Source organism: Lepidochelys olivacea (assembly GCF_965140295.1).
Source record: "Lepidochelys olivacea isolate rLepOli2 genome assembly, chromosome: 2".
Taxonomy (NCBI): Eukaryota; Metazoa; Chordata; order Testudines; family Cheloniidae; genus Lepidochelys; species Lepidochelys olivacea.
In genome coordinates, this window is record NC_140412.1 from 185,016,262 (window position 1) to 185,029,317 (window position 13,056).

At 42.7% G+C, this 13,056-nt stretch overlaps 1 protein-coding gene across 1 annotated transcript in view; it reads left to right on the forward strand.

The window, feature by feature from the left end:
* DCLK3 (doublecortin like kinase 3) overlaps positions 1-11,387 on the forward strand; it is a 31,582-nt gene extending 20,195 nt beyond the window's left edge. The window contains exons 3-5 of the mRNA XM_084619681.1: positions 7,827-7,959; positions 8,880-9,047; positions 9,825-11,387. Coding sequence (XP_084475807.1) covers positions 7,827-7,959; positions 8,880-9,047; positions 9,825-10,021 — 498 coding nt within the window. The 3' untranslated portion in view covers positions 10,022-11,387. The remainder of the gene's footprint in view (positions 1-7,826; positions 7,960-8,879; positions 9,048-9,824) is intronic.
* The last annotated feature ends 1,669 nt before the right edge of the window (positions 11,388-13,056 follow it).

A 13,056-nucleotide genomic window follows, 5' to 3' on the forward strand; every position in this document is an offset into this window, starting at 1 on the left:
ACCCATGCTAATGGTCTCATCCCATTGTCATATGCATTTGGCAGGTAATGGGGTGTGGAATGGGTCCTGGGGAGGGGAGTCTCTTCAGTTTAAACAAAGAGTGCTGCTGCGGGTGTTGGAACCCTACAGTGTTTCTGTTTTCTCCTTGACTATCAGAGCCTGTCCTCATACTGGATTCCCTGACAACTTCCAGGACTTGGGGAATGGGAGGTGTGGTTGTTTGTTTGAAAAGTGTGATTGTTTGACCATGTGGTTGTTTGTTTGAAAAGTGTGAATTGGGAGTGCTTTTTTCCAGGTGGGCCTTGAGTCGTTGATTGGAGGGAAGGCTTTGAGCCGGGGCAACTGCTTCGAGCCAGCAGCCTTATACAAAACGAGCCAACTACAAACGGAGTGAGCTGTGAACCGAGGAGAAGCAAAGAGAGGGAGTTTGCCTAGGGGAGTTCCCACAGAGTTTTTGCCTTTTCAGGCTTCTATGAGCAGTAAATATAATATCTGAAGAGGCTCTTAGAAGGAAGACAATATGGATAATGAGCAATCAGCTTTTGGAACCTGCATAGGATGTGTCATGTTTGTCTTTCTCCCAGAGGATAGAAGTTACTTCATCTGTACAAAGTGCAAGCTGGTCTCCATATTGGAAGAGAAGATTAAAGGACGAGAGACCCAAGTATCAACCCTGCGTTGCAGAGAAAAGGAAGACTTTCTGGGTAGAAGTCAGCGTTTGGTACTGCAGGCACGGCATGCTGAAGAATCTGAGAGGGCAGTGCAGCCCAGGGAAGAAAATTGGCAGCATGTGACCTCCAGAAGAAGAAAGAGGAGAACCCATGAACCCCCAGTGCAGATAGAAGAAAGAAACTGTTTTCAGGCTGTCTGCACGGTACTATGACGGAGAATGGTTTGGAAGAGTCATCTAAGGGAAGGGATCAGAAGGGGAGACCCCATCGACTGGAATGCGATGCATTGTCCTAGGGATGGGGGTTCCATGACCACCGCTCCCAAGCGGAGGGACAGAGTTATCCATCTGCTGTCCAGACTAGGAAACTTGAGAAGTGTGCTGTTTGCTTGGAGCTAGAATTCAGGATGTGATGGAGTGCCTTTTTGCCAAGACTGATCATGCCCTCGGACTGCTACCCCTTCCTACTTCTCCATGTGGGCATGAATGATACTGCCAAGAATTACCTTGAGCAGGTCACTGCAGAGTATGTGGCTCTGAGAAGAAGGATAAAGGAGTTTGAGGTGTAAGTCGTGTTTTCATCCATCCTCCCGGCTGAAGGAAAAAGTCCAGGTAGGGACCATCGAATTGTGGAAGTAAACGTATGGTTGCACAGGTGGTGTCAGAGATTCTTTGACCATGGGATGTTGTTCCAGGAAGAAGGATTGCTAGGAAGAGATGGGATCCAGCTAACAAAGAGAGGGAAGAGCATCTTCACAGGCAGGCTTGCTAACCTAGTGAGGAGGGCTTTAAACTAGGTTTGCTGGGGGATGGAGACCTAAGCCCTGAGGTAAGCGGGGCAGTGAGATACCGGGAGGAATCTCAAGGAGGAGAGTGCAAGAGGGGAGGCCTCCTGATTCATACTGAGAAAGTAGGGCAATCGGCTAGTTATCTTAGGTGCCTGTACAGGAACGCAAGAAGCCTGGGAAAGAAGCAGGAAGAATTGGAAGTCCTGGTACAGTCAAGGAACGATGATGTGATTGGAATAACAGAGACTTGGTGGGGTAACTCACGTGACTGGATCACTGTCGTGGATGGATATAAACTGTTCAGGAAGGACAGGCGGGGGAGAAAAGGTGGAGGAGTTGCACTGTACGTAAGAGAGCAGTATGATTGCTCAGAGCTCCAGTATGAAGCTGGAGAAGAAGCCTGTTGAGAGTCTTCGGGTTAAGTTTAGAGGCGAGAGCAACAAGGGTGATGTCGTGGTGGGCATCTGCTATAGACCACCAGACCAGGAGGCTTTCTTCTTTCTAGATGAGGCTTTCTTTGGACCACTAACAGAAGTTTCCAGATCACAGGCCCTGGTTCTCATGGGGGACTTCAATCACCCTGACATCTGCTGGGAGAGCAGTACAGCAGTGCACGGACAATCCAGGAAGTTTTTGTAGCGTGTTGGGAACAACTTCCTGGTGCAAGTGTTGGAGGAACCAACTAGGGACTGTGCTCCTCTTGACCTGCTGCTTGCAAACAGGGAATAATTTGTAGGGGAAGTAGAAGTGGGTGGCAACCTGGGCAGCAGTGACCATGAGATGGTCGAGTTCAGGATCCTGACAAAAGGAAGAAAGGAGAGCAGCAGAATACAGACCCTAGACCTCAGAAAAGCAGACTTTGATTCCCTCAGGGATGGGCAGGATCCCCTGGGAGGCTAATATGAAGGGGAAAGGCATCTAGGAGACCTGGCAGTATTTTAAAAAAGCCTTATTGAGTGCACAGGAACAAACCATCCCAATGTACAGAAAGAATATCAAATATGGCAGGTGACCAGCTTGGCTTAACAGGGAAATCTTCAGTGAGCTTAAACACACAAAAGAAGCCTACAAGAAGTGGAAACTTGGACAGATGACTAAGGAGGAGTATAAAAATATTGTTTGAGCATGCAGGGGTGTAATCAGGAAGGCCAAAGCACAATTGGAGTTGCAGCTAGCAAGGGATGTGAAGGGTAACAAGAAGGGTTTCTACAGGCACGTGAGCAACAAGAAGAAGGTCAGGGAAAGTGTGGGACCCTTACTGAATGGGGGAGGCAACCTAGTGACTGATGATGTGGAAAAAGCTGAAGTACTCAACACATTTTTTGCCTCAGTCTTCACAGACAAGGTCAGCTCCCAGACAGCTGCACTGGGCAGCACAGTATGGGGAGGAAGTGAGCAGCCCTCAGTGGTGAAAGAACAGGTTAAGAACTATTTAGAAAAGCTGGACATGCACAAGTCCATGGGGCCGGATATAATGCATCCGAGGGTGCTGAGGGACTCCGCTGATGTGATTGCAGAGCGATTGGCCATTATCTTTGAAAACTTGTGGTGCTCTGGGGAGATCCTGGATGATTGGAAAAAAGGCAAATATAGTGTCCATCTTTTAAAAAGGGAAGAAGGAGAATCTGGGGAACTACAGACCAGTCAGCCTCACCTCAGTCCCCATGGAGCAGGTCCTCAAGGAAACCATTTTGAAGCACTTGGAGGAGAGGAAGGTGATCAGGAAGAGTCAACACGGATTCACCAAGGGCAAGTCATGCCTGACCAACCTGATTGCCTTCTATGATGAGATAACTGGTTCTGTGGATATGGGGAAAGCGGTGGACGTGATATACTTTAGCAAAGGTTTTGATACGGTCTCCCACGGTATTTTTGCCAGCAAGTTGAAAAAGTATGGGTTGGATGAATGGACTATAAGATGGATAGAAAGCTCACCAGGTTGTCGGGCTCAACGGGTAGTGATCAACGGCTCGATGTCTAGTTGGCAGCCGGTACCAAGCGGAGTGCCCCAGGGGTCGGTCCTGGGTCCGTTTTTGTTCAACATCTTCATTAATGATCTGGATGACGGGATGGATTGTACCCTCAGCAAGTTTGTGGATGACACTAAGTTTGGGGGAGAGGTAGATATGCTGGAGGGTAGGGATAGGATCCAGAGTGACCTAGACAAATCGGAGGATTGGGCCAAAAGAAATCTGATGAGGTTTAACAAGGACAAGTGCACTTAGAACAGAAGAATCCCATGCACTGCTATAGTTTGGGGACTGACTGGCTAAGCGGCAGTTCTGCAGAAAAGGACCTGGGGATTACAGTGGACGAGAAGCTGGATATGAGTCAACAGTGTGCCCTTATTGCCAAGAAGGCTAAGGGCATATTGGGCTGCATTAGTAGGAGCATTGCCAGCACATGGAGGGAAGTGATTATTCCCCTTTATTTGGCACTGGTGAGGCCACATGTGGAGTATTGCATCTAGTTTTGGGCCCGCCACTACAGAAAGGATATGGACAAATTAGAGAGAATCCACCGGAGGGCAACGAAAATGATTAGGGGGCTGGGGCACATGACTTATGAGGAGAGGCTGAGGGAACTGGGTTTATTTAGTCTGCAGAAGAGAAGAGTGAGGGGGGATTTGATAGCAGCCTTCAGCTATCTGAAGGGGGTTCCAAAGAGGATGGAGCAAGACTGTTCTCAGTGGTGGCAGATGACAGAACAAGGAGCAATGGTTGCAAGTTGCAGTGGGGGAGGTCTAGGTTGGATATTAGGAAAAACTATTTCACTAGGAGCATAGTGAAGCACTGGAATGGGTTACCTAGGGAGGGGGTGGAATCTCCATCCTTAGAGATTTTTAAGGCCTGGCTTGACAAAGCCCTGGCTGGGATGACTTAGTTGGAGTTGGTCCTGTTTTGAGAAGGGGGTTGGACTAGATGACCTCCCGAGGTCTCTTCCACCTCTAATCTTCTATGATTCTATGATGAGGAAAACTATTTTTTTCCCCATTTAGTGTTGCCCTCCACCTACCAGTGGCAAATTTTACAGCAGTCATTTGCTCTCATTCTTTTTGGTTTTTTTACTCCTCTGTCTGCCAGCTCCTTCCACACTCAGTGCAGCAGCACTGGGAGGCGTAAGGGCTGTGGCTGCACTACAGAAACCAAATATGCTCAACAACAGGTGAATGCAGCTGCTCTGTCTCTCTCTGAGCAACTAACTCAGTCAGCTGAGCTAAACTTCGATGTTGAGCAAGCAAACTTCACTACCATGGATTGTTGAGTGTGGTTGACTCTGTCCCACAAAAACAGGACACCTGTTTAATTCCAGTTGAAGGGGTGTAGGAGGAGCAGTATTTGACACCTCCTGTTAAACATGGCTCAGCTTCATAGTGTAGACATGGCCAGAGAAAAGGAGCAGGAGTAGCCGTGGTCAGGGTAATGGAGAGGGGGAAAAGAAGATCTGCTGCTGCAATGTTCCTTCCAAGTCAAATAGTGGCTTGATAATAGAAAGCATATGGGTGCACAGTGATGGATGCATTAGAAACCCCTAACTATGATGGTGGCAGCACTAACCACCTTGTTTTGTTGGCAAGATTGTACTCTGTTCTGTGGAACATACGCTGTCGGTTTGGGAGAGGCAGTCGGTTTTCAGCTCAAGTAGGCTGTGGATCTCTGTCACATCACTAAATATACTTTGACCTCAGAAGGAAAAAGAGATGGACAAGTAATTTATTCTACCGGAGTGCATAAACATTTGTGTAGGGGAAGTCTACTTGCTTTTCTGCTGCCTGATGAAAGGCTCTATAGCAGAGAGAGAGAGATGATAAGGACAGGGATAAAAGGACTGTGTGGAGCAATGGTAGCCACCCCACCTGGGCTGGCTTTTAAATTGTTTCTAGGCACAATGAGCTAGTATATCACTATGTGGTTGGGGCCTCCAAGCAGCCCAACAATTTACAGCACTTTCTTTGAAAGGTGTGTTTGTTACACAGCCATAAAATATGTCAAAGATGTTTAGTATTCCTACTTATTTCGCTGCTATGTGAAAGGAAAACAAATTGGTGGTGTTCTGAAATAACAGGTGGTGCACCATCGCCACCTTGTGTTGTAATGAGAGAGTAGAGTTGAAGATTGGTTGATAAAAGAGAAAATACAGTATCGCATTCAGCATGGGTGGTACCCATGCACTCCTCATTGAGTTGAGTGGGGTTCTGCACAGGAGCGGCAGTCTGCCTGCATGGAACTCATTGCAGACTGGGGCCAATGTCCCCAAGTTTGTAAATGAGGATGTGAGAATTTCACTTTTATTTATTTCGTAATAAGATAATTTGCAGGGTTTGAGTGGTAGTTGGGTATATTTGATATGCATTTATTAAATATTTGCAAAATGTTCTGCGTATATGTACATAGGTATAGATAGATATCCAGATACAGGTGACACATACATACACAGTGTACATAAAGACTTTATGTATTTCTATTGTATCCTTGTATCCATCTTGATTTGTTGCTTGTATTCTTAGAGTGTGAGCTCTGTTAGGTAACCTGGACTGAGTTTCCCTCTATGTCAGTGGTGGGCAACCTTCCGCCCATCAGGGTAATCTGCTGGCGGGCTGCCAGACCGTTTGTTTACATTTGTGTGGCTGCCTGCAGCTCCCAGTGGCTGCGGTTCGCTGTTCCCGGCCAACAGGAGCTGCAGGAAGTGGTGGCCAGGCTCGTGCCGCTTCCTGCAGCTCCCGTTGGCCGGGAACGGTGAACTGCGGCCCCTGGGAGCTGCGGGCAGCCGTGAAAATATAAACAAACAGTCTGGTGGCCCACCAGTGGATGCAGGCTGCAGGTTGCCCACCACTGTTCTATGTATAGACAATGCTCTAGAAAACTGTGGTTGCTACCTTTGTATAAATAATAATGTTTTTTGCATTTTGTCAGCTGTGCTGCTGAGAAATTAGAATACAAAATGTCATCAGGGAAGTTGACTAATTCTTAAAAAATCCCAGCAGGTTTGAATATGCATTACTAAAGAGTACTATGGCTTTTTTCTTAACTATATTATTAATACAGACCTTATTTTCTTTTTTGAATTGAAAATGTCTTTTTCTAAAAAAAGTTTTGCTTTAATGGATTCCGGGAGCATTGTTATATTTATAATTTTTGCAATGAATACAAATGTACTTTGACTGGGTAGTGCGTCTGGGATAGCCGACCTCATCCCATCTGTGCCCTCAGTTGCTTTGTTACAAGGACCATCTTGAATTTTTGGCCATCTCAAGCTGTGATTACGGGGTGTGAGGTGTGCTTGGCATCTCACATTCTAACTTATCCCTTTAAAACCTGTGAAGTCCAGATTTTGCTGGATTTTTTGCAGAAAAGTTAGCCACATTTCTTTGTTTCCTATTTTGATAGAGGCTAACATTTTCTCTTTCAAAGCAAAGACATGATTAGTTTTCTTTTAAAAATTTAATATGAATACTAAGTACTAATATTAAGAATATTTATATACTCAATAGCATTTTTCTGTTGCTGGACTTTCTAGTACTTTGGTTTCTCAAATGTAATATTTCTTTAATTATGATTTTAAAAAAATTAATATTAAATATCTGTACTAACAAAACTAGAATGGAAGGTACATTTTGAATATTTTCCAGAGGGATATCAGAGATGTAATCTGCCAATGATCTATAGCGATGAGAAGAATGCTCCAGAATCAGGGTCCTTCCCTTCTATCCTTTCTATATTATTCCTGTGTTCAACCTCACCAATACCCATTTGCATAACAGGATGTAGAGTACAGATTTGGGCAGAATAATGTGCAAATTTCAGGGTTTTGAAAACCCTTAATAGTGCCATATAAATGAATCAAGTTGAGGGGAATCAGTTTGCAGTGCTACGACAAAGTTGATATCTTATCTGAAATACCTGTGCAACATTGATGTGACCAGAAGTGTTACAAGTGTGAAAGAACCCCGCAGTTTTTTTTCTTTGTGAAGCATTTAGTTTCCAAAGGTGGTGATGGTGGATAAATTAACATTGAAATCTCTGTCTGGAACAAGAACAATTTCATCTTTATTCATACCTGCCACACCACCTGTTTTTTCCTTGGAAATTGCTGAGTAACACAATTTATAGAAGAGTGAGTTTTCTGTTTCATTTATAGCCTTTCCTTCTGAAAATGTTCATTGTCTTTTTGACTTTCTGAATGTACAGACTGCTCTTGTTTATTGGTATGTTGATTTTACTTCATTGTGGCTAACTTGAATTTGTTACTGTTGGGCTAAAGATTTTATCCTCTCTGTTTATCCCCATTCTGAATTTAATCTGTTCATTTGCTTCTGTCCCTCAAATGCCATTGGATTAAAGATCTGTTTTGGTTTTGTTTTGGTACAGGTTCAGCATAATGCAGATAAATCTACTACGTTGAAACTAGCAGATTTTGGCCTTGCAAAGAAGGTTACAAAACCCATATTTACTGTGTGTGGAACACCAACATATGTTGCCCCTGAAATACTTGCTGAGAAGGGTGAATATAATATCTGTTTTTAAAAAATCAAACAATTACTCTGCCTTTTCTATTCATAAAATATTTCTGTGCATTGCTTGTCACTAAAGAAACCTCACTAACCTTTCTATTATTAATGTATTAATACTAAAATGTATATTCTTCTCAGTTGACAAGAGTCAAACTAGCATAGATTATGTTTGTTAAAATTATATAAAGAAAGAAGAATTGTTTTGGTGTTACTCACTGAAGATTCCTGTTTTCTTCTACCCCATGGTCGAAGCCCCTACAACCTTTCAGTCCCATCAGTGCAAGAGAAGGCAGTGAACCTGAATGGTCACACTAAGCAACAACCCAACATATTGGAAGATCAAGAGAGAGAAGGAAGATTTGAGGAGTTTCTTATCCAAATAGATTCAAACCTGGAAAAGGTTTGGGGTTCAATTTTGCTCAGGGCATGAGTGTGCCTTTTATGGTTCTTGTTTTGTAGAGCAGACTCACGCATCTCTAATCATACAGAATTACAAAGGAAATTTGGGATCCGTTTACTGCTTGTGGAAGGGAATGTGAATCTAAAAAGAACTAGTTTACAAGGGTATTTTTAAATGTATGCTGCATTTTTTCATTTAAGCTATAAATGACACTTGTGACACTGACAATGTTTGAAGAGGAAAGATGCTATGGAAGGACTATTATTATAAAAGGATAGTGTAGTGTAGTACACAGTTTATCAAGAGGTGCCTTGGTCACTTCTTCTTCCGTTCACCACTCTTGATCAGTAAATTGGCTTTCTGAACAGTGGGCAAAGCTGTGTTTCTTAAAGAATGTAATATGAAGCCGGCAGTTCCTTGCAAGTATGAGTTTCATCTCTAAAAGGTATTTTTGTTAAGAGGCATTTAACCTGTGGTATGAAAAATGGTATTTTCCTTTCTTTTCCCTAGGCTATGGACTGGAAGTAGATATGTGGGCTACTGGTGTGATACTCTATATTCTGCTGTGTGGCTTCCCTCCTTTCCGAAGTCAGGAGCGAGATCAGGAAGAACTGTTTCAAATCATACAGCTGGGTCATTATGAATTCCTTTCACCGTATTGGGACAGTATTTCGGGTGGTAAGATTCATTACTTATAACCTACTTCAGGATCTTACGGACTCTGTCGCAGTATTTTTTAAAACATGACTTTAGTCCTCAGTTCATATCAACAGCTGTGTGTATGAAAATCAGATCTGATACATTTAAATTGGATATACTTCCCTTTCTGAAGAGCAAGGGGTTTTTCTGCAGTTTGGCTATAAATGTGTCCACAAATAAGGCATCAAAGCAGTGCATTTGGTGATGTTAGAGTCTGAAGGTCTGTGCAAGAAGACACACAAGGATAATGTCCAAGGGTGACACCATGGCCCCATTGAAGTCAATGGGATTCCTTATCCAGTTTAATACTTTATCTGTCTGCAGTATCTCTTTTGAAAACCTTTGTTCAGCAGTGCCTTTAGTCTTAAGCATGCACATAGAACTCTGTTCTTCTACAGGCCCGGCACCAAGTAACCAGACCCAGCAGCCAGAAGCTCCCTCAGTCGCTTGTCCTCTTCTAGTGCCTTGCAGATTAAATCCCCTAGTTTGGAAATTTGCCCTTTGTCTCTGCCCTCCTGGCTTCTCCTGGGGGACAGTGGTGATGCCAAAAGTCATATTAGGGATATGTCACCTCATGGCATTAAATTCTGATTCCAGTCACTGCACTGACTCAGTGATAGTCATACATATTGTTATGACAAAAGTAGTAAGAAAATGAAGATAATGTTTTATTTGGTTGTAACTGGACATCAGGCCATCCACATAATCACACTGTACTTTTTTCCCCCTTCTCCTATTTTTTTTGGCATGAAATAGCAGCGAAAGATCTGATAACCAGGCTATTGGTGATAGATCCTCTAAAGCGTTACATGGCTCAACAAGTTCTTCAGCATCCCTGGATCAGAACAGCTGGAAAAACCAACAGCAGAAACCTGCAGAGGGAAGTGACAATAAATATCGAGCGCCACTTTCGGAGCCAGCGCAGGAAGGGAGTTGTAGATGACAATACATGAAACCCTTTCTTGTTAATTTAGTCCTCTTTGTTTTTTCCTTTCCTAAATGAATTGGGCCCATAGCTTGTTGTTATTGTTACTTGACCTTTTTTAGATTTTGAGAATCTGGGGAAGCACTGGATTTCCAGGGCCTGGTCCAGCTCCCACTGAAGTGACTGAGTCTTTCCACTGACTTCAGTGGGCACTGGATAGGTCTACAGGTTTCCTTTTTTTAAAACACTGAACTGGGCCTTTATGTTACAAACTGTTTCTCTTTTATAGATTAAAAGTATTTGCTTTTGCAGTTAACATCAGTAATGATTACAGAGTGTTTTCTGTACTCATTTTGTATGGAAGCTGCCAAAAGTTTTGTGTTTATGGCATCTTGTTATGGTAATATGTATGTGTATGTACACACCCTGCACTTAACTTTTAGACTGAGCCTTTATACCAGTTACTGCTAGTGACACAAATGATAAGTAAACAAAATATAAAGGAATATATCCTTTCGCTATAGGTTACATTAAATATGATGCAAGCTACTTGTATTCAGTATAAATAGTGGTGAGTTGATCCAGGTAGAGAAAAATTTGAACCCCTCTTCTTTCAGCAGTGGGGTGCTATATTATGAGGTCAACTCAAACCTCTGTGATTTGTCTTATCGTGTGAACACCTAAGTATGTATGAGGGAATAAAAATCCTTGCAGTCTTACAAAATTAGTTACCCAATTAGCTATTTTATTGTATTAGGTATTAGGAAACATCCTTCCTTGGTCATTCTCAGAGACAGAGAAGTAGAGTGGACCATTGGTCTGTTATGGTATGCAATTCCTATGTTTCTACATTGGCTCTTGAGAGAGAGGAAGGATGTCATGGCTGGTAATTTTTCATGGCAGCTTTGCAAGACTGTTGTAACATTTTGCTATATGCTGCTGAGGAGTCTCTTTTTTCCTTCTCTGGGAACAAAAAGTCCAGGAACATGAGCAATTTCTGTGGGAACTCTGGCTCTCTTTTATGAGGTGGAGTGTGGAGAACAGTTACTCAGTATTTTTTCAAGATCAGATTTCTCCTCTCAGATCCACGCTGGTGGATTCCAGTATTCTCATGTGCTTAAAGAGGGGAAAAAGTTGTGGGACTCTTTTAAACTCTCCTTAGCCCCTTCCCTGATCATTTCCCTCCTCTCAACTTGGTGGCTGCTTAATTGTCTTTTGACTTTTCTGGTGTCTGTTGCTGCCCTCCTTCCTCTTGCCACCTTCCCCTGGTGGCTTATGCCCCCCTTCCTTGGTGTTTTACTCGGCTAGTCTATAAGTATGAATAATGGGATGAAATTAAATAAAAACTAAACTCAGGAAAATAGTTGCTATTATTCTATGGGAATGTCTCCCAAGGGAAGTGGAAAAATCTTCATTTCATGAGTTATTTAAGACTGGACAAAGTGGAAAAAAAAATTCTGTCAGGAAAAATCTGGTCCATGGAGTGAGTCTGACCTAATATATCTTTTGTATTCCTGAGTTATTTGTTATCCAACCAAAATCAACAAGCACATTTGTTGTCTGTTTCTGGTAAAATTGTCCAACAGCTCACAGTTAACAATATTGACATTTAAAATGTTTATTAATATTAGCTTTGAGTTAATAGCTCATTGAGATGAAGGGGGCACACCCTCGGAGCTATTGTTTCACTATTTTTGTCTGTAGATACAGTAAAACAATGTTGTATTGTTTATTAATCAGAAGGATATTTTAGTAACCATAAGGACTAGAATATTTTTTTAAGCTGAAAGTTTAAACTGATGGGACTGCCAGGAAAATGAAAGGTGTTGCATCACGTGTCCATTCTAACAAAGCATTCTGCAGCAAGATGTCAGAGTTGAGATCTGGTAAGTGGCCAGAGAGAAGAATTGCACCTTCAGTACTTACGATCAAGTTGAACTGGCTTATGTTTAATACTTACTGAATTAAAGGTTTCTGTGGAATTCAACTACTAATCAGAACTCTCAGACCTTTAAACTATGCCAGTAATTATATTTAATTGATATGCTGTACATTTGTGTCTAGGCTCTGATTAAGGAAAGCATCTCTTTTTGGGAAAGAAGTAAAGCATGGGCTCAAGTGCTTTCCTGAACACGGATGGATTTAAGCATGTGTGTAAGTGCCTTCCTGAGTCAGGCCCATAAAGAGCCCCGGTATTCCGGAGGCCTTGTGTGGTAATTGTGTGTAAGTAATAATTTTCCCTCTGTAAACTTATTAATTCTTTGACAGGAAGCTATTGGAAAACACAACTTTTAACTTGCAATATCAAATATTGCAATTCTCTTAATTTACTTGATATTTTAATATAAGAATAAGCTTGAAGTGACCTTTTTAGGTGCAGTGAATCTACCAGTCTGGATTTCAGACTACCGGGTTGTCTGATCACCTTTAAGAAATTGTGTGTAACAGCTTTATGGTACTGAAGAGGCAGGACGCACTAGTGATTAATATAAAAGAGATTCTTATTTCTGCTGCTACAAGGACAGGTTCTTGTCATTCTCTCTGGCTCTCTAGATACCAGACTGACTAAACACAGCCTGTACTGCCTAATGTCATTGCAAGGTCTCCTTCAGTCCTGGCTCTGGACTATGCAGTTATGGAAGGGAATGCTAATACATAACACTATGAAGGAAGCACTGAAGAGTTTTACCATTGGTCTTGCACAGGACCAAAGGAGACGCTCGGCCATGGATTCCAATCGTCTGCCTCAATTGAGATGTTTAGGAAGCATTTTGGTGCTCCTCGGGGATTTCACCTTGTCCTTTCCCTTCCCTTTTAGCTATTCTCTTTTTTTGTTTTCTTTTCTTTTCTTTTCTTCCCCTGCTTCCAGGGCCCAGTCTCTGCAGCTCTACAATCGCCAGTTCTGTGGATTCAGAGGCCTAGAGTGGTCTAATCCAAGAGCTTGAAGCAATGACTCTGCAGGGGGCCAGAGTGTTTCACTTGCCCAGTACCACCAAGGATCCCCTGCTCATGCTGACATTTAACAAGTGGAGGAGGATTCAGCTAGCAAAGAAAGCTAGCAAA